Genomic DNA, 23,112 nt, shown 5'->3' with positions numbered 1-23,112 from the left:
CTCAATGTCCTGAAGAGTGTGTGTGTGTGTGTGTGTGTGTGTGTGTGTGTGTGTGTGTGTGTTTTCAGATGCTGTCCTGGGCTACATTTCCTCTGGGCACATGAAGCTTATAGGCAGGGCAGATTGTTTCCTGACCATCCCATGTGAGTGTACGTCTTTCTCTGCCCTCTGCATGTGCTAAGATAAAGTTGTCTAGTGGTTTTTACACATTTAATGCATTTATTTTAAGCAGAAAACATAATATAAAAACGTTAGATAGTTAGTGGTGCTTGCTAAGGCATGATTTTCTATTACTATCCTCTTTAAACAAGCCTTTTACATTCTATTTTTACAATTATAAAGATTAAATGTTGCTGTATAACACATACGTCAAATCCACCAAGTATGATAAAATATTAAATGTATCGCAGTAATATATTATGTTAGAAAAACCCATTTATATGTAATATGTAGCCTAATTTATAAGTTATATGTAAAAAAAAAGTGATGTGATATTGTAAAGACAAGTTAATTAAATTCAAAATATAGAAGTGTGTATACCGGCCCACTTCGAGCACAGCCCATCGCCCAAGTCTTGGTAACACTTTATTTTACAATGTCATTGTATGTTACTTGTAGTTACTAAAGTATGCATAATTACATACAACCAACCCTAAACCAAACCCTATAGTAGTTACTTAATATTACGCAGTTAAATGTATAATTACAGTGCAACAAAGATACCTTAAATAAAGCGTAACCGAAATCTTACGCACACAGAGTAACTGTTGATAAGGTGGGCCGTTCCAAACTGGTTACAGTGTGGTGTGGCTGAAGCACGGCGGGTGTGGCAAAACTACAAATCACTCTAGTGTTGCCAAGTGGAAGAAGAGGTGAGAAAGGTATACGTGAATGAAAGGTGACGAGGAAGCAGAACAACGGAACGGTGGTTTCTATTATTTCAACGCTTTTGTGAAAAGATTTGTTGATAAAAAAAATTCAGCTATTACACAAAACAACAGCGCTAGATTTAAGTGAAATTAAAGATGGGTGAGAAAACGAGTGGGAGGATGTTTGTGTGCTAGTGTATTTTGTTCTGAATGTATTATAGATGGTTAAACTGGGCTTAACTGGCACTTAACTGGAATATTTGGGCACTTGGCAAGCAAACTCACTCACTCAGTTCATTTGACGTACACAGATCACACAGTTTGTGAAACATGACAGCTGAGGAACAGGCTCTACAGCAGTTTATCATAGAAAGTCTTTGTTCTAGTTAACATGATTGTGAAAAATAAAGTTATGTTGCTACACTTATTATTACACACAAAATGTTCGTTTAGTCATAATCAACTTATAAAACGGCCCCTTCCTTACTTTAGGCAGAAGTTTCCTGTCTCAACACCCAGCTGTTATTAAGTAATGTGTATGTCTGCTGTCGTTTGACTTTGATCATTGGTTTTGAAAGTTTTGGGCTATTACACATCACACAGATTCCACTGATTCCAGGGCTTAAGATAAAACACACTGTATTTGCTTGTGGTTTAAGAAATGTTTGATGAGCACTGATGAATGTTGTGTAGCAGTTAGGCAATCAATAAGACCAACACATGGCGACATCATTCACATCCAAAACAAACACATAATGAAAGCACTTTCTTCAATAGGTTTTAAGTTATTAATGGCCTATAACAGGATTCGGAAACTTCTTTTGGCTCAGGACTCAAATAAGAGCCAATTTAGCCTACTATATTTGTTGAATCTACCAATTTATCTTATGTCTAAAGACATTGCAATTTATACAGATTTATATGGTAAATCTCAAAATGCCTAGAACAAATAGATTTTTTTCATCAACTTTACATTCTCAGAATCACCCAAATTGGTCCCACTTTATATTAAGTGGCTTTAAGTACTATGTACTTAAATCGAAAAATAAGTACAATGTACTTATCGTGTTCAGGTTGTATTGTAAAACACTTTTGCTGCTGTTGACGTGTGATACTGGTAAGGTTAGGGTCAGGTGTGGTGGTATGAGTAGGTTTAAGGGTAGGTTAAAGTGTAAGGGAAGGGTCAAATGTAATTACATACATTTATTACAGCTGTAATTACATGCAGGCATTGTCAAAATATAAGTATAATGTAAAAAAATGTATGTTCACAAAATGTCCATTGTTTCGAAATATTATACACACACACACACACACACACACACACACACACACACACACACACACACACACACACACACACACACACACACACACACACACACACACACACACACACACACACACACACACACACACCTCTTCAAGTGTCTTACAGGCATTAAAAGAAAAGGCAGTTTAGCCGAACTGTAAACGTGACCTCACTTTAACAAGCGAAGCATGAGGAGAATTTAATTTACAGAAAAGTTTCTACAGATGCTTACCTGAAGATATTGATCTCAGTATTCACTGTAAATCGTTAAAACCAGGTACAATGTTGTCTAATGGAATGATTCATCAGAATATCCAATTCAACAAAGTGTTACATGGAATTGCTCTTTGGAGCGAAACACACAAACACACACAACCGAAATGAAACCCAACGCTGTATATCAAGTAAATCAACGTGACTCAAATCGAACAATTTAAAATGTATTTAATGCATATAAGAATAATACTCTCAATAAAAACCAATAAAATAAAGCACTTCATCAAGAATGATGTTTTAACAGTGTCCCTGTCTTTCCAACACTGAGAAAAACAAATGGAATTCTCCAGAAAAGCACAAGAGGTCAAAGGCTAAGGGCATATTGTCACACGAATGAATCAAGATGATCTGTTTTCTTTCCTCATTCATTCACAACCCTTTTTCCAATGTATTCCAATGTATCCAACTGCCAAAATATATCACGCTAAAATACATAGGTGACAACTCGTTTAAAACAGAGACTTGCGTACAGTGTGCTCAGGCAAACACACTATCACAAATAAAAGCACCTGAAGGTTTTTTTTTGTAGAGAAAGTGTTAAAATATCATTAGGATCTTTGACTTTGGGTACCATATCAACAGCAGTGCCGCCAAGTAGCTAAAAACGGCATCACTGGAAACCACAAAATCCAAATTATCCAAAAGACACGTAGAAATTGATGGATACTTAGTTTATATGTGAAGTTTTGCATTTGTAACACCGTATGTTACTTAAATGGTTTTAATCTTATTTTGGCAAATGTGTCAGTCAGGATTTTCTGTTGAGTGTGAGTGATTTCTGGGTAATCGGAGTAAATCCGCAGCGTTCGGTCTGAGCCTCAGATTGAAAAAAAAGAAAGAAAAAAAGATGAAACAGATATTTCTGTTTATGGAAGTGCACTCAGATTTTAAAGCTCCTCTTTGGTTTCTGTTAGAACAGAAGATTGTGCAGGTTTAGAGTGTACTGGAGGGTTGTCTTTTTTTTTTGTTTATATTGCACTGGAATATAATAGTTATTGCCACATCCATACATGCTCAGACACAAACACAAACACGATCACACGAAATAAGAACGGTGCAAATATTACACTGCACAGCAAGAGTGCATTTATCCGTAGCCTTTCAGAGGGCTGTTCAGTGCTTGCTGGGGAACTGTCAATCTAATCTAATGTATGAATGCCAATCAAATCTACCATGGAGAGGCTTTGTTGGGGTCATTGGCATATTAAAAACGCAGAAACAACAGCAGGGAGTTTCTATTAAAAAATAGTGATCCAAAACCTCTCTATCCATAAAGTAAAAGCCAGTCACGAAAGCTGTAAGAACCAGAAAAAGAGGCATCTCAGCTATTCTTTTGAGCTGTTTAATGCTTTGATCTTTTAGGTTGTTTGATCAGTTCTGGCGAGAAAGACCAAAATAAGATCTTCAAGATCATCTCAGGTGTAGGAACTTCAGTCCCTTGAAAACCCTCCACTAAGATGGCTTGTTTAGACAAAGTCAATAGGATTATGACAGACGTGATATTTACAGGTGGAGCTTGATAGCAGAACTGGTGATGACAGAAGAGTGTTCATAAAGACTTGACTCTGTATCCTCACTGGCACAGTTATTGGTTGTTGCTTGTGTTGGTGAGGTTGTCCTGCTCAGGAGAGGGGCAGTTTATACCCAGACTCCTGAGGAGATCTCTGAGATTGGATACAGTCTGCTGCTGCTCTGTCTGTTCCTGCTGGAGAGTCTTTACCTCCGACTGTAGCTCAGACTCTCGATTCACCAGGCCGTCCACACGAGTCTCCAGCCATCTGATCTTAGCTTGGGCAACCTGATGGAAGACGATAATGTCAAAGTCAAATGCAATGTAAAAAAAAAAGAATATATATTCAGAAAGAATTTTTGCCGGGAAACTATTGACACAACATCTGATGCTGAATTTAAACAGCTGAGTAAATAATACTAATGAAAAATATCTATTACAATTTGAAATCTTGTTGTTAATGTTGTAAATTCAGATACCATGTCTAAATGCATATATATAAAGGGATTCTGCTTGTGTTAAAATGAGCCACCTGTAGCTCCTCTAGGAGATCTAAGTTTTGCTGTCGGAGGCTTCCATTGGTCTTCTCCAACTGGGCCACTCGCTGTGATTGGCTGAGAGTGGAGGGACCATCCAAAAGCTCGTCCTGAAGAACATGATACTCCACCTCATAGGCCTGCAGCTGCTTACTGATATCCATCTCAGACACCTACATGGAGACATGTACAAATATACAAGATGAGCATGTCAAAGATGGGCAAGTCAAAGCAGGTTTCTTTATGTGTGTGTGTGTGTGTGTGTGTGTGTGTGTGTGTGTACAAACTTCAGTTATATGATGAGAGGGGTCTAAAAAAACTCCATCCAACATCCAAAAACAACAAAATGAAAACATAAAAACAGCTAAATGAAAACATACAGTGTGTGTGTGTGTGTGTGTGTGTGCGCACGCACTCTTCACAACTGCCATTTTAGAGTCTCATGAATTTCTAAAAGTGTAGGGTGCTCATACACACTTCCTTGACATCAAGCAGAGACATCTTCAATCAAATTGTTATCCTGGTGATCCTATAATGGAGTGATTTTTATGTCAGTGAAACTACATGCACAAATACTTCTGTTTATATTTATATAATTTAAAGAGAGTAGACAATTAAATATGAAGCAAATAGATAACTTGTAACATGTTTACAAAGATTCTCATTCTAGACTGTCCTATAAAATTTTAATAGATAAAATTAAAATTCATCATTAAAATCATCATTTATCATTATCCTACATCACTGTCTACTTAACAGGAAAATATATTCATTGGATAAAGGAGTAAATTTCAGTCTGCTCCTCACACAGCAATCATATGGCTTTGAAAGACGTACACAGGTCACATTAACCACTTTTACAGATTGTTTCATTAATATTTGTCTACTACTCTAAAAAGGTATTTATTTACCAATCCCAAGAAGAACTCCCAAAAATGTAAAAACGTGCTTATTTTTCTTGCTGCTATATCTATTCATATTGCGTTTTTTCGTGCATCATTTAAAATATTCAAGAGAAAGAAGAGTGCTCCTGTTAATTGTCTTGCATGAAACACTTTTTCATGCAAGAATCATTTGAGACAAACACACACACACACACACACACACACACACAGACACACACTGAGCAACACCCATACTTTACTAACTCCATCTATTATTTGTGCCGAGTTCATGATGAAACTAGTACTTATGCAAAACCACATATGAAGATGAACACGGGACACACCCAAGCACTAGTATGCGTTGATTGTGTAGGGAAAGACACGTATATTGGTGTCACCACAAAAGCACAAAAGAATCCACACCCAAATGTGCCACTGCCTTGACACTTAGCGAAAGTAAGTCCGTATGTGTTGATGTGAGTCGTACATCTATTTGGAATGCAGGTGTGATGGAGGCATGCACGTTAACTCTGATACATATATTACCTGATTGATTGTTTTTTCCATTTGCACAAGGCCCAGATTGGGTAAGGTTGTTTTGATGAACTCGACAATTGACTCTAAATTATCATGCTGGAGAATCAGAGGTTTGTGGCTACCAAGTAGACTCAAGGCGACCTTGAAGATGACCTCTGATCCCTGAAGAAACAACATGTCTAGAAGATATAAAATCAATAAATAAGGTTCAGTTTACATCAAGGAATCCATTTGAAGGCATCTATGTTCGATTGCAATATGATATATTACAATTAATATAATATAATATAATATAATTAATATATGCTCACAACTGAAGTTCAATAGTCTATTAGCAGCGTGCCTGGTAATAAATATATTAGGGACGCACCAATAGGTGCAATTAGGGCGTATGTGTAAATTCCATAATTATTTTGTCATGTGGACTTTATGTAAACATCTTATATGTGAAATAGCGTATTAAGAAAAAAAACATCATGCAGTTTTTTGTACCCTCTTATTTTGTTAAAATTATCATTGTGTTTAAAAACTAAATACATGCAAACTTATTACCATAAAGGTTCATATACAATATTATTTTTATATTACATTTTCTTTATTACATCTACTTCAATACGCTTTTGCCTAAGAGTAGATGAAAAAAACTGCAACTGAAAATCTCAAGTAGATTTGTTGGGAGTTGGGCGTTTGCACTGTATGTGAAGACAAAAGATTGCAAACAGAAATATTTATGTGTGTAAGTTAGTGTGAGATGAGAATAAGATGAGAGGTTCCAAGATGGTTCAACCGATTAACCTTGGAAAGAGCCATGTGAGTTTGTGTGCCACAAGGTCAATGACATTCAATCTTATAATCACACCACACACACTGTCACGGAACCATGGTTGGGCAAAACAAAGTTAGCGCCAGTCGCCATGCATCAGCGATTGTGATTATCATGCATAATTAACTTCAGTGTTCCCATAGAAGATAAGAGAGATTGCAAAGTAGGATAAAGAGAGGCAATGAATTTTCAGCAGATTGTCAGTTGATACCTCAGAATAATTTTATTCAGCAACAAATGTATATATGTAAAAATGTATATATATTTAAAAAAAACTCTTACTAGTAACATTGGAAACTATACCATTTGTAGACCAGGCGTTCTCAACTCTGGCCCTCGAGATCCTCTTTTCAGCTAAGTTTTGCACCAATCCTAGTCAAACACACCTGAACAAGTTAATCAAGGTCTTTAGGATTACTAGAAATGTACAGGCACGTTCGTTTGATCAAGGTTGAAGCTAAACTCTGCAGAAAAGTGGACCTCGAGGGCCAGAGTTGAGAACCCCTGAGTTTTTCACTGTTCTAAAACTATATTTTAGATTTTTCGGAACTTTTGGATTAAATCTAATTTTTCATACAGCAAATTATACAGTGGGAATAAAAAAACAAATATATATTTTTTTTTCTGTGCAGATTGCGGTTGCCTTTTCAAATGTAATATATAAAAATAAATAGAAAATATATAAATTATTACATGGTTAAAACTGTGATAATGTAAATAAGTAGTTAAGTCAACTTTGTAATAGTTTTAGTTAACAAAAAAATTGTGAAAATCGCAACCGTGATTCCGAACATAACAGCACAATAAGCCGCAAGATTTAAGATATTATCCATGTCTTTAGCACAAACAGTGCAGAGCGTGTTATGCACCAAAGTTTAATACTAAGATTTATGGGATTTGAGAAAGTATCTGCAGTAGCAGGCACTACTTACAAGAGACAAATAATAAAGAAAGTGAGAAACCCAGATGCAAAAATTCTTCCCCAACCTGTAAAACCACCCTGGCACCCGGTGCCAGCTTGCAACATTTCGTTAATTTCTCTGCAGTCAGGGTGTGTTTGTGTACATGCAGATATGTGTGTGCCCCTGAATGTATTTGGTAACGACAAAAAAGAGAGAATGCGCTGTTGTGTATACTATGTGTTCCACAGTATCCTACGACACAACAAAAGTATGCCAAACATGCAGGCCATCTTCATAAACACTTCTATGGAAATTGAGAGAATGGTAACGCATCACTATCTGATGTGCCTGCTCATATCTCCTAACATGTTTTCATTTTTACTTCAATAAAAGATGCTTTTTATCAGTGGCTGGTGTGGTTAAATAAATATAAAGTAAATATAAATAAATAAATACTTCTGCTAAATGTATAATTGTAAAAAGCACTGTGGTAATGGGTAATCTCAGGAACTAATTTAGATTGAGTGTGTGTGTGTATGAAAGTTCGAGTGAGGGTGTGTGCATTCACCGAACACTCGCGCCACGAAGCCAAGTGGGAAATGTGAGGCAAAGGCAGTGAGGAACCAAGGAGCGGCGTACAGACTGGGGCCGATCTCGTACTGCTCCAGATGACTGTACAGCTCTCTGTGATAGTCGTGCAACAGACGAGACAGCTGATACATCTGAATCTAAGAAAGAGATAATACACAAGACACAAGTCAGTAGAAAACAAAGAACATCCGATTATCATGGATAAAGAGTTCTGGTATACTGTGTATACAATGTATACTGTGTATACTGGTATACAATACATTAAACTGTGTATACACACAAAACATATCTCTCATCTGATGAGCATTAAAAAAACCTGATGTAACTTGTGGGGGGGGGGACTTGACTTGTATCCAGGCAGTCCAAGTTTATATATTATATGATTAAATTGTGTTTAGCTGTTTATTTCATTTATATGCACCACATTACTGAAAAGGAAGTGAACAGATCTATTTAAAAAAAACAATAATGAGATCAAACTAAAGTTAAGATTTCATAAAGCATCTATCCCATAAACTCTTTAACAAGAGGAATACTTTCGTACAAAGCCAAACGCAGCAACTACTTTTTTAGGAAAAATTATGACTGAAATTGGGTCAATGGGACAATGATCTGTCCGCTCATATATGGGTTTGTCTCAACTAAAACAGAGTGTGAAAACCCATTTGGCTGGACAATCAATATAAATGTCTTAACTGTCACGTTTGATCAATTTAATACATCATAGCTGAATAAAAGTATTCATTTAAAAAATCTTACTGACCCCAAACTTTTGAACAGTAGTGTACAAAAACTTGAGGAACGCATATCTAATTGTCTAAGGAATTCACCATTTATCCAATCACAGATCAACACATTAAAATGGCTACAAGAAAATGTGATTTCAAAAGGCTTTATCCTGTCATCATTTATTCGACATGTTGTTCCACATCGTCAGACTTACTTTCTTCCATGGAAAATAAAAAGAGACAGAAAAATAAAGTACCGCTTGCTACTACTTGGCTGGTCATGTGATTAAACACTGCAGCCACCGTGAAGGAAATAGAGGCCACTGATATGTAGAATAAAGGCCACTGATATGACTGCAGTCTTCATGTGAGTGTACATCATTTTAAACATATGTCAAAAGCACTATTTATCTGTAAAAAATAAGTGGGAAAAAAATACCATTTGATGATATATTTGTTAGCACGTGAATGTTACTGTACCTGCAGGATGATCATATCAGGTCTGTACTGTTTCCGTAGCCCAATGTCGTACATGAGGAATCTGAGCATGTGGAATGCGTCCTCCTCACTCATATGGAGCAGCAACACGCCGGCCACAAAACTCAAGCCCTGGCAGTAACCCACCTCTGGGTCCAGTAGAGAATATGCCTTCAGTAGATTATAGAGGGACAGCTGGCCAGCCCCCAGCTGAGCGCTGAAATACGGATGAGTGGGAAATGTGCGTCCTGGGAGAGGAAGAGGAATAATCATTCAAGTATTTGTTTTTATCAGTGCAGTTTAAGTGAAACAATACTGCTGCTGTTGTTGATGTTGTAGTATCTGATGAGTACTGCATAGAATAAGAGCTTTTATGTTCCCATCTTTTTAGAAACCATATACATTCCTATAAGATTAGGTGTCTTCCTGTGTTGTAAAGATATCTATCTCTCTTTCTTCCCGCTGTCACTGTGCTGAGAGCCAGTGACACCTCCCTTTCTTTGTCTGAGCCTCCCTATTAATCTCTCCATCTTCACATCTGTCCGTCTCCCTTAGTGTCTCAACCATTCATTCAGCCTGAGGTTCAGCAGAAGTTGTTCTCTATAATAACTGAGGTAATGATCATTTTGCAAAGAATGGAGACTCTTGTGTATACTCAAATGACAATTTTTGAAAACATTCCAGGGCAAGAATGAACAAGTTAGTGTGTTTTAAGACATAGAACGGCATAATAGTTGTTTTTCGGCATGTTAGAGCGTAACTTTAAGCAAGCCCAATAATTAACTGTTAAGTTGAGTTATCTAATCAAATGGACAAGTTTCTATCTTCCTCAAGACACTTTCTGAGGCAAAACATCTTGAGCAACAGCAAGACATCCAGTTGACTAGAATAAATCTGATAAACATTCAACAAAGACCTGGACAACTGACAACCTTCAAAGGCAACAAACAACTACAGACTATACAGAAGGTTAACAGTAACTCTGTTCCAAAACCTAGTGAACTGCCTACCAATACATCATTTTAAGGGCATTTGACATGACCAGTCTCCCTATAGGGATTAATAAAGTTTTTCAATTCAATTATTGAAAACAATAATCACACATTGTGAAAATTAATGGGGACATTAAGTGGTTAACTTGATCAAATCATTGCAAAAGTTTGGGGTCGGTAAGATCTTTTGATGTTTTTGAAAGAAGTCTATTATGCTCACCAAGGTTGCATTTATTTGATCGAAAATACAGTCAAATATTATTGCCACTTAAAATAACTGTTTTAATTTTAATTTTTAATTTAATTTATTCCTGTGATGGTAAAGCTGAATTTTTAGCATCATTACTCCAGTCTTCAGTGTCACATGATACTTCAGAAATCATCCTGATTTGCTGATTTGTTGCTCACGAAAGATTTATTATTATTATCAAAGTTAGAAACAGTTGAGCTGCTTAATATTTGTGTGGAAACCATGATAATTTTTTCAGGATTCTTTGATGAATAGAAAGCATTTATTTGAAATATTTTTTTGTAACATTATAAAAGTCTTCACTGTCACTTGATCAATTTAATGCATCCTTGATGAATAAAATTATTAATTTCTTTCAAAAAAAAAATTTGTGACCCAAACATTTTTTAACACAGTAGTGTATATGGTCCCACTTTATATTAAGTGGCTTTAAGTACTATGTAATTACATTGAAATTAATATTTTGAAACAATGGACGTTTTGTGTACATAATTTTTTTTTTACATTGAACTTATATTTTGAAAATACCTGCATGTAATTAGAGCTGTAATAAATGTATGTAATTACATTTGTAATTACACTTGACCCTTCCCTTACACCTTAAAGGTGCTCAAAGCGATGTCAAACGTTTTTTAGGCCAAAACATTTTTTGTCACATACAACAAACATCTCCTCACTATCCGCTAGCTGCCTGTCCCCTGAACACACTGTAAAAAAACACGGTCTCTGCAGACACCCCAGGCTCCACAAACGGCAACAAAAACAAACTGGGCAAACCTGCACCACGAAACCAAAAAAACTGTTCCAGCCAATAACAGATAAGAAGGGTTTGGGGGTGGGGTTTGGGGGGGTTAGTGCGCGGATGAGGAGGAGGGAGGGTCTAGCTAGCCTTCGTTTTGTCTGACAATACTTTAAACGTCAACAAGAAGTGATGTCACCCGACATCGCTTAGAGCACCTTTAACCTACCCTTAAACCTACTCATACCACCACACCTGACCCTAACCTTACCCGTTAAATCACACTTCAATAGCAGCAAAAGTGTTTTACAATACAACATGAACACGATAAGTACATTGTACTTATTTTTCGATGTAAGTACATAGTATTTAAAGCCACTTAATATAAAGTGGGACCGTGTATATTAATATAATAAATAACACAATTTAATGTAATTAGATCCCAAAGAGTACATTTAAATATTTTTAAAAAACATTTATTAATAACTGTATTTTATCTATTTTATGTTAAATTTAACCAGACATTTGAGAATTCTATTTGTTTTTTTAGAACAGTCAACCTTTCTGACCTCACGGCCCCACTATGTCCAAGACAACATTTGAAGGCCCTCCTATTTAAGCTGTTGTAATAAAAATAAATAAACAAAAATACAAAACAATACCAGTTTAATGATGTACATCTTTATTTTAGCCTCTAAATAAAGATTATGTTAATATAACTAAATAAAAATAATTTAAATAATTGTAAGTCTTATTGTGGCCCCACTGTAAGTTTGCAGAGGCCCCTAGTGGCTTAGGGTACCGGCCCTCTTGTTGAGAACCACTGTTTTAAAAAAAAAAAACTGAATTGTTAGCATAGCAACATGCTTATGTATAATTCTATCGGAACCAGTTGTGGGCCAAGTCTCCTGTGTGCTTCACGAGAGGAGCTATATTTGTGCATCAAGCACAGTTGTTGCTTATCAAGAATGTCCCAAATTGGTCACTTATGAGGTTCCATTTTAGTTAGATGGTACCTATGTAAGCTGTAGGCAGCAATGCAGTTCACTAGGTTTTGGCACAGACCCATTGAGTTTGTAATACTAACCCAAGTCTATTAGGATGGCATGCTGTTGAGATGTGAGCTGCTTTAGAAGCTCTTTGTAAGGAGCGTTATTGTTAGGAGGTTTGGCGCAGGGCCCCTCCTTCCTCAGCAAATACTGCTCTGAAAGCAACTTCCAGATCTCTCCTCGATGCTGACGAGGAACGCCTGAGAGAGAGAAAAACAGAACGAAAAGGGGGAAGAGTTTAATTGATGGATCTTCGATGGAGCTCTGAATGTTTACATGCCTTGAGCAGAACACATACATTGCCTTGACGTAAAAGGGTAACACGCATCACCATTCATACGCATCCGAAAATGACATTTACAAACATCACAAATCCAAAAACCAACTACAAGCTTAAAACATGGTTCCTTGTGAAAAGTCTGTCACAATAGCATGAGCAAACAGAATTGCAAACACTCATTTTGTCACCACCGCAGTATATCATTCATAAATCAGTATGATTAATCACTGTGTGAAGAATTACACCAGATCTATTGTGACAGCATGGTAAACTATGTGTAACATCTTTGTATGTGTAGGTGTACGTGAACATTTCATGTAAATGCCACATTTCCACTGAACTTGAACAGATGTGTGTGTGTGCATTGGTGCATGCAAGCTCACCATTCATAATAACGTTCTGCAGAACTACCACTATAAAAAACTGACTGTCAACGAGACAGCTCTTCTATCTATGTATATCAAACACTCAAGCACATATTTGGCATACAGCATCAAATATGAATAACAATGATAAAAAAAAATTCTGGAAAAGTCAATAAAAGGCTTCAAAATAACAAATGCAAACAGTTATCACAATGTACACTTCTCTAAACTGAAAACTGATTCTTAAACTGTATAAACATATCTAAACATGTCAACATATTACATATTCTTCACTCAATGATCAGTTTTAGTTCAGATAATCCAGGTGTAAAAATATTCATTGAATAGGCTGATGCCAAACCTCATACAACTCACTGTCACATCAACTTCAACATTCTTATGTATCTGTGTGTGTGTGTACATTTTAGTTACCTTTTCCCACAGCTGTGTGGATCTCCTCAGTGTTAAATCTGACCTTTGACCTCCCAGTGGTGCTGAGCATTCTCTCCCAGACCAGAGTGACATCTTTCAGACATGGAGTGATCTCTTCATAGTCCAGCTTCAGTCGTCTGCATTGCAGATCACTCTCTGATGCTGTACACACATTGAATGAAAGGTTAAGAAACTGGAAAATGAGCAGAATAAAGATGGTGGAGCTAAAGAAATAGCACATTAAATACGGCATGACACCACTGAGCATTTAATTAATAACTATTTGGTATTAATTAATTGAATTACTATTTGCATGAACATTTATGGGCTCTGATGTGATAAATTAACTCTTAAGCTTAAGTCACATGACATAGAAACATTTCAAATCATACAAATCTGAAACATTTATATCTAAAAACAATAGTATTTGTTGCTATTATTAAATGATTATTTATGAGATACATTACATTTTTATTGCCATAAGCTGTTTATTTCTCCATCAAAAATTACTATAATTAAAAATTGGTTTTACATATTGATTATCGAACACAAACATATATAATACTGTTTAAAAGTTTGGGCACTGTAAGATTTTAGAATGTTTTTGAAGTGTTTTTTGCTCAGTATTTTTGTGCTTAATATTTTTAGTGTAAACTGATACTTCAAAAGAAATAGAAATATTTTGCAACATTATAAATGTTTTTACTATCACTTTTGATCTAATGAATGCTTATCTTACTAACGCCATACTTTTGAACATTAAAGTCCATATTAAAAGTTTGAACTAGTCGTATAAGCCATTGTCATTAAATCCTGCTCCTAGTGCTACACAGAATTGGGAAAAAGTATATTGTGTGAAGTCCATATTTGTTATCATTTACATTTACATTTCTTAATTTACAGAAGCGACTTACAAAATAAGGAATACAACGAATACAACGATTCATCATATAGATCCAATAAACACAAGAAGTGCAGGTAATGCCAAGTTTCACGCATCGTTTAGACAAGTACAAGGTAGAACAGGGAGAGATTAAAGAATAGTTAAAGCACAGCAGGATGCAGTCAAGTGCAGCCGGAAGAGATGAGTTTTCAGCTGCTTTTTGAATACTGTCAGGGATTCTGCGTTCAGGGTAGCGTTGCAAAGATCATTCCACCAGCAAGGAACCTTAAACGAGAACATCCTGGAAAGTGATCTTGTGCCTCTCAGCGTAGGTACCACGAGGCGTCGTCGCTCGCTTACTGACCTCAGGCTTCTGGAGGCGATGTAGACTCATAAGAGCGAGTGGAGGTAGGAGGGTGCATTGAAGACCAGTCATGCTGCTGAGTTCAGGATCAATTGTAGAGGTTTGCTTGCACATGATGGAAGTCCAGCCAGAAGAACATTGCAATAGTCCAGCCTAGAAATGACAAGGGCCTGGACGGGAATTTGTGGAGCACGCTCCGTTAGGAAGGGCCTGATCTTTCTGATGTTGTGCAGTGCCAACCTGCATGATTGTGCTCCCCTTGCAATGTGGTCTTTCATTTATATCTGCTTTATTGTCATTTGTTGTTATGTTATTAAAAGCTAGCTGTAGTAAGCCGAGTAAGTGTAATTGCACTTATTGCACCACTGAGAATTCTCATTCAGACACACACACAAACACAGGAAGAGATATAACAGCAAGAAGGGAAATTTCAGGAATAGGAGAATAATACCTTCCCCTCCCCACCCATCCTTACCCATGGGAAAAAAAAGAAACCATAAAAAAAGAAAGAAAGAAACAGAAATAGAAGTCTCCAAAGTGTGGAACATCAAATTTCTTGTGATTGAGAAGAAACGTGGTAATGAAAACACAGGCTAGAAGTAGGGCAGACAGTCTTCCCAGTACACTCCTTCTGACCCACTTTTATATGCACACACCCTATTCAAAAGGTCTGGCTGCTTTCTTTATCAAGCTTGTGTTCTTTTTTTTCAGGTCATGATAAACATGACTGAGCATGGCAGGGCAGGACGTGACAATCTGCCAATCATGAGCACGCCCAAATCAGAACACATCTGTGCCAGAAAACTTCTTCACCTTTCATGATCATCTCATAACCTGCAGCAGGGACTTCCAGGTAAGGCAAAGCATGGGTGCGACGGGTTGTGCAGAAGTGTGTGTGTGCTACTGTTTATAGGAGATGCTTTTGTGTATACCGGCTGAATGTAAACCAGACAAATCATCCATCTAACAGCAACCTAAAACAGCTCTGAATTCCAAAGGACCACAGAAGGGAAATCATTTTTAATGCTGAATACCATTCATTGAATAAATCTTAAGGGCAAGAACAAACTAAGCTTTATTGTCACATAATACCTAGTAATCTAGATGTTGCGATTTCAAAGCAAATTTTATATATTGTACAGGTAGAATAATATTAACATTAAGAAAAAGTAATAATAATAAACGTATGACCATAATGCAATGGTGAACAAACTAGAGTTAATTGTAAAACAAGAGAGATAATTTTTTGTTGAGAATTTTTTTTTTTTTTTTCGAAAATTAGTTTCATAACCGATTTCAAATTTGTTAAATGAGTCTGCAAAGGCATCCTAATGTTAGTTGGATTACTTGGCAATTTGTATGCTGAATGAAAATGTTCACAATGATAAGAGTCACTGCATATGTGCATATGTGTTTGTGTTTTACCTTGTAGTTTCTGATTCTCTTTGTCCATCCGCAGGAGGAGGATCTGTTGAAGAATGGCTTTTCTCCATAACTGTCTTAGCTCTGCCCCACTCTTCTTTCTCCTCTCCTCTGGCACTGCTACCAGAGTGCTGTCCCCACCCCCCAATGCCATTCTGCTGCCAACCTCTAAAGCAGATTCTGAAAAATAAAGAAAAACGTAAACAGTTTGTCGTAAGACAAAATTCAACCTGTGTGACCTACCAAAGTCTGCCTAGATAAATTACTAGCTACCAACATCATCTACATAACACCTACATAAACTACCAATATCATCATGTCTACGTTTGTCATTATATCATAATTTCAGCAGTTAAAACCAAAAACGATGAAGATTCTGCATTCTGGTATGCAGTAAAAAGGACTGTTAAAATGAGTATTGGCCATATTTTATGATCAATTATCAGTATTTTTTGTTTACTGTGCACGTCTCCAAGTAAATATTGTTGCAAGGTATTAAATAAACTGTAATTAAATAAAGACAGACAGAAATTACAAATAAGACAAATAATATGAGAAAAGCTATATAGAAGGACTAAGTATCGAAAACGGTAAAATAAAATGTATAGCTGTTTACAATAATTTAAGCCAAACATGATTTTTTTTACTTTAGGTGAAATTGCTTATCTTGGCAAGACATTAGAGTAGCTACCAATTCAACGAAAAAAAAATCAAACAAAAAAAAAAATCAAAAAAAAAAAAAAAAAAAACAGCAAGTGTCATCTCTCTAAAATCAAGAACACCTATATCATTTACCAACATCACCAACACCTATATAAAATCTAAAATCATAAAAGCATTAATGTATTAATTCAGATTAATAAGCCTATACAAAATAAATGTTTCAATTCATGTCTATAACTACTAAAACCATGCACAGTTAACAGCTCAAAAGGTGGTACTAAAAGAACCTGAAATGAGTTTGTAATTTCACCACATTATAATAAACGGCAGATGTATTGATAATACAGGTTCTCCACAAGATTTTGTAGTTTCCCCTCATGTTTGTAAAAAAATAAAACTTAACAAAAGAGCAAACCACAAAACACACACAGAAAGACAAACACACATCACACTCTTATACACGTGTCCATGCGTACAGGCAGAGGTGTTAAAAATAAAACGAACGCCGCCCAAACTATAGGGTGGATCCGAGACCTCAAAATACCCCTTTTGTTTTCAAAGTGAGAAAATGTGCAAAACTAAATTGTACTGTTATTCATGGAATAAACATAATGCGCGATCACCTTATATAGAGGTGTATATTACAGTGGAAGAAAAATCAAAAGCAGTGTTGAAATAAAACGACATTCAGCAACACGCTGTCGGTCACAACACTGTTTTGCTGAATGTCATTTTATTTCAACACTGCTTTTGATTTTTCTTGTGACAGATGTGTGACTGTTATACTGTACACATGTTTCTTTTATCTCACTCCTGTAATATATGCCACTAGATCTTGTCTAAACCTGCCGTAGCTTAGCCGTCTTCCCACCCAGTTTTTTTTAAATGATAAAAATGTCATATTGACTGGATTTAAATATTGACTGGATTTAAATGTACAGTTCAGACAGCACCAGCAATAAGGCTAATTTGCATAAATACAAATGTTGCAGAAAGGTCCATCACCAATTCTCACTGAAAATGCTTATGTTGTCAGTGTGAACAGCTTTTAAGTCTCATAAGATTACAGGATTTTAAATTTGTCAAGCTATTGGGGGAAATGGATAGACCACATTCTCTCACTAAGACAAGACCTAGTATAGAAATTAAGTATATTTTTAAGAAAAGTAGGGAAATTTTAAGAATTATTGAATAAATAGAGATACGAAGGATATAAGGAATGAAAAAAGTAATGGTAGGAATAAAAATAAAAGAAATACACATATTGTGATTGAGAGTACTTCTGGAGTAAAATGTATCATCCTCCAGTTTTTTTCTTTTGTGTATAGTTATAAATTTAAAAAAAAACACACACAACTGATCGGATCTAGTACCCAAACTACCAGCAGAGTAATAAATATATAACTATATAGCTTATTAAATTACAAAAAAAAGCTGTAATACTGTGTTGGCGGAGATTGCCTTGCAACATACTATATTGTTACTACAACTGATGTCTTTTTGTCCCTTTTTTCTTTCTCTTATAACTTTGAATACTACTATTATGGATGTAATATCTGTTTCACAAAATTTGTTTTGCTGTTTTTTTTTCTTTTTTCTTTCAGCCAATATACCCAATTGTTGAATGTCTTTACTAAGATTTCAGGTTACCACCCAAATGTAAGGAAATGTTATAATTACTGTAATAAAAACATAAAATAAATAAATAAAAAGATTACAGGATTTTCAAACCCGTGCTCGACATTCAAAATGCTTTTCGTTATTCCAGTGGTCACAAAACACTTCAGATTCACTGAATTATTGTGACATTTCGTAATTCCAAATATTTATGGCTGTATATATTAGCAACAGACAGCAAATGTAACTGTAATTGTCATGTGTACTCATCATTATTCATTGCCAAATCGGACAGAAAACCTACCATAATGTTAGAAACTAGGAATATTAACTGTTCGCCAAACAACCACTGAGTGAAGAGAAAGTAAGTGGATCAAAGAAAAAAAGTCCACTTGTAAAGAGAACTAGGTTATTTTTTGTCATTAAAAAGTTCACATGTAAAGAAATAAATAAAATGAAGTAAAAAACTTATACTTTAAAAATGTGTTACACTGATGATTGTAGACTCCAGTCAAACAGTATCAGTAGAATAAAAGCAGTTTTATTTCACATGGAGCAGGTCGCTGCATGGGGGCTGCCATCTTGAGATCACATGACCAGCCAAATACTGCTTAATCTTTTTTTGGATACATTCACTTAGAATAAATAACTGTGAATAGAGCATTTCTAAAACTAAATTAATTTGTGAAGTATGTAAGTTGTTTATGTTAAAATACAATCTCTTAAAGGGGTCATTGCAAATATTTTTTTTATTATGGATTTATTATGGATTCTTTGCGAACTATCCATTAGACTGTGCCTCGTTTACAAAACAATCTGTCGTCAAATTCGCTGAATATAATCCTTCGACGCGATCCAGGGCAACATTAAAAATAAACTATCCACTTGTTCCTGAAAAAAACATCCAACTGCCAGCCTGCATGGAGAGGGTTTTGAGACTCGTGCAGCTTCAAATACATGTTTGCTGCTCAACAGTGGTTTATTATATATAGCTGCCCTTCTAATACAATTAATTTGTTTGACAGAAATTTGTTTTAAATCACTCACAAATCTTTCGATAATACGATAATCTCTATTCAGTTTTCACAAAATATTAGCTGTTTTCAAAATATAACCTTTGCAAGACATTGCACCATATCATGCTCTTCATCTTCAGAAAGATCTTTCTTCCTCCTCATATTGCACAACTACCGCAAATTTCTTAATAATATGGAACAGCCTCTTTACAGTAAATAGGTTTTCCATTTACCTAAAAAGACCAGGCAAACTACTAAACAAACCTGTCTGAGATTAATATCATTTATCTTAAAAAGTTATAAGTAATCCAAAAAAAAAAACACTATGTTTGAAAATTTTTAATTTGAATGTTTTTATACTGATATGTCACTAGCATAATAATTTGGAACACTGTTCCTGCATACACAGTAATATACTGTATACAAGTCAAGTACGCTATGAACAAACCTTTCAAGAGAGAACTGAAGTGCCTCCATACACACACAATCACATTTGGTCTTGGTCAGTCAATGTCTCTACATCACATAATTCATAGCTTTTAGCAGAAGGGCCATAGAACTTCTGTCAATACAGCAATTTCTAATGTGAAGAATCATACGCACACATCTGACCCAGTTCCAGTGGGGTGGGGTAGCACATGTGTTTGAGTGTATGTGTGGAGATTTCTACAGCGGACACTGACGCACTCGGACATTTGGGCGCCGGTCACTCCCTCTGCAAACACACACGCGTGCACACACGCACACTGGCCACACCCTCTGCAAATAAGTGGTGTTTCTGCCCAGACCAACGCCTTGCGAGTGTGCAAACACACATATGTAAGTGGGTCAATAAGGCTGGTGCTTTCCTGTAGATGTCTGTCAATATGACCTCCTGCAAAACACCACACCCAACTCTCACACACACAAAACACACACACTACCTCACAAACACGAGCATTATTAATTCAGCACAGACACACACTTGTCAAGACACACCCAAATATACTAGAGAAATGTACACACATACAACAACAGCCCTCTTGGCACGCATTTTACTTTAAGGAAGTGTACTCATATTACTGCACTTACATCAATACACACTTTTTTGTAAGTGACAGTATTTAAAATCTGTCCAGTTCCCCAGAATCAGATACTGAAAACCTTTAAAAGGGATAGTTCACCCAAAAAATTCTGTCAGTAATTACTCACCCTCATGTTGTTCCAACCCCGTAAGACCTTCGTTCTTCAGAACACGAATTAAGATATTTTTGATTAAATCTGAGAGCTGGATCACTCCTCCATAGGCTTCTTCAGGGATTGAAACTTGCCAGCCCCGAAAAGTTATTAAAGACATTGTTAAAATAGTCCAAGTGACTACAGTGGCTCAATCTTAAGTTTATCAAGCGACGAGAATACTTTTTGTGCGCAAAAACAAACAAAAATAACGACTTTATTTCAACTATTCATTTCCTTCTCTTTGGGTCTCTAGTCAGTTAATGTAGTGTGATCGCGTAGAGCTACGTCACACGTAGGCTCACTATTGGCCGACGCTGTTCATGTGTGTGATGCGTGTGACGTACAACACAGAAGCTTACGCTATTACACTAGTGAACTGACTCGAGGCCCACAGAGAAGGAAATGAATAGTTGAAATAAAGTCTTTATTTATTTATTTTTGCGCACAAAAAGTATTCTCGTTGTTTGATAAACTTAAGATTGAGCCACTGTAGTCACATGGACTATTTTAACGACCGGCAAGTTTCAATCCCTGAAGAAGCCTATGGAGGAGTGAGCCAGCTCTCAGATTTAATCAAAAATATCTTAATTCGTATTCCGAAGATGAACGAAGGTCTTACGGGGTTGTAACAACATGAGTGTGAGTAATTACTGACAGAATTTTCCTTTTTGGGTGAACTATCCCTTAAATTGAGCACACAAACACAGTTGACATGACTATGGATTATGTCGATGTTCATCCAATGTAGACATGTGTGAGAGGGGTGTGGACCCCAGATTGGGAACCACTGCCATTTTGGGCCCACCAAATCAAGGCCACAATAATGAATCCATTGTTCCAAGTTTGAATATGCAGGAGTGCAAATGAGATTTCAGAGCTTTGGTGAAGGAGAAGGACATTTTTGGACCTTGTCAGCATCCAAAGCACCCTCACTCACTTTTATTGTATGGAAAAAAACAGCTTGAAGTGTCATGAGGACTTCTTTAAAGGGATAGTTTGTCCAAAAATTAAAATAATATCTCTTTCATTCATACATCCAGTACACCCATTAAATAGAGAACATCAAATATGTAAACGGCAAATGTGTTTGTTACAAAAGTAAGAACCAATTTGGCTTTTCGGGCACATTAAGTAAGCTCGGTTGAGCTTGTTTACCATATTTGATGTGAGTTGATCAATGCAAACGTGAATAAAAGCCTAAATCTGTCTAGATAGATTAAATCTGTTAATCTATCTATCTATCTATCTATCTATCTATCTATCTATCTATCTATCTATCTATCTATCTATCTATAATCTGGATATTTATACCATTTTTACAGTGTATAAAGTGTTTTTGTCTCCTCAGACCTAAATTCCTGAATTAAACTGATCAATAAACTGAGGTGTGCCATGGAATATTGCCTGCTTCCCTGATGTCAGTCATTCTGGTTCCAGTAATCAAGGACAAAGCTGGTAAGGTTGGTAGTATTGATAATTATAGACCGATAGCCCTTGCCAGCATTATCTCAAAAGTTCTTGAAAGTTTAATTCTTGACAAAATAAGTGACTGTATATCCACCACTGATAATCAGTTCGGATTTAAGCCCAAACATAGCACTGACCAATGTATCTATGCACTGAAAGAGGTTGTTGAGGCATATAGAAGTCAGGGCTCTACTATGCTTTTAGGTTTTATTGATGCGTCCAAGGCGTTTGACCGCATTAATCATTTAAATTGTTTAATAAACTCATGCACAGGGATGTCCCCAGCAGCCTGGTACGAATCTTAGCCTTTTGGTACTCTAACCAAAGTATGCGGGTTAAATGGGGGAACACTCTATCTACATCTTTTTATGTTAGTAATGGGGTAAGGCAGGGGGGGATTTTATCTCCAGCCTTATTTAATGCCTACATGGATGACCTGTCCAGGCACTTGGGGACATGCCAAACCGGCTGTATGGTTGGAGAAATGTTGATTAATCATTTCTTGTATGCAGATGACTTAGTCATTCTATCGCCAAGCAGCAGTGGGTTCCAACAGCTACTTAATATCTGTTCTGATTATGGGGTAGAATTTGATATTGAATACAATGCAAAGAAAAGTGTGGTTATGATATGTAGCACAAGAGATGATTTAAACATTAAATTCCCTTCTTTCTATCTATCTGGAGAAGAGCTGGGAGTAGCTAATACCACAAAATATCTGGGGCACATCCTAACAGATACACTGGAGGATGATGCTGATATGAGCAGACAAAGGAGAGTGCTATATGTCCAAGCCAACATGTTGGCTAGAAAATTCCATCACTGCACTACAGATGTCAAAATCAACCTGTTTCGAACTTACTGCTCACCTCTTTACACAGAAGGAGAGTCTGCTTAAGCTAAAAGTAGC

General features: G+C 36.2%; 1 protein-coding gene across 13 annotated transcripts in view; it reads right to left on the bottom strand.

Moving 5' to 3' along the window:
• Positions 1–2,608: 2,608 nt before the first annotated feature.
• tbc1d1 (TBC1 (tre-2/USP6, BUB2, cdc16) domain family, member 1) overlaps positions 2,609–23,112 on the bottom strand; it is a 67,577-nt gene continuing 47,073 nt past the window's right edge. For 10 of the 13 annotated variants that reach the window (XM_077204965.1, XM_077204968.1, XM_077204963.1 and 7 more), the window contains 8 exons: positions 16,225–16,401; positions 13,553–13,714; positions 12,514–12,675; positions 9,449–9,693; positions 8,218–8,377; positions 5,934–6,103; positions 4,500–4,676; positions 2,609–4,255 (listed from right to left, as the gene is read on the bottom strand). In XM_077204965.1, coding sequence (XP_077061080.1) covers positions 4,043–4,255; positions 4,500–4,676; positions 5,934–6,103; positions 8,218–8,377; positions 9,449–9,693; positions 12,514–12,675; positions 13,553–13,714; positions 16,225–16,401 — 1,466 coding nt within the window. In that variant the 3' untranslated portion in view covers positions 2,609–4,042. Of the gene's footprint in view, positions 4,256–4,499; positions 4,677–4,980; positions 5,033–5,933; positions 6,104–8,217; positions 8,378–9,448; positions 9,694–12,513; positions 12,676–13,552; positions 13,715–16,224; positions 16,402–23,112 lie in introns of all 13 variants that reach the window. The other 3 variants (XR_013195395.1, XR_013195396.1, XR_013195394.1) reach the window with 1 other exon arrangement.

Source organism: Siphateles boraxobius, unplaced genomic scaffold (genome assembly GCF_051911475.1).
Source record: "Siphateles boraxobius isolate OS27281-9 unplaced genomic scaffold, OSU_SipBor_1 53, whole genome shotgun sequence".
In the NCBI taxonomy this organism is placed as follows: Eukaryota; Metazoa; Chordata; class Actinopteri; order Cypriniformes; family Leuciscidae; genus Siphateles; species Siphateles boraxobius.
Note: the sequence above shows the minus strand (reverse complement) of the source record. Positions and strands in the feature narration are given on the sequence as shown.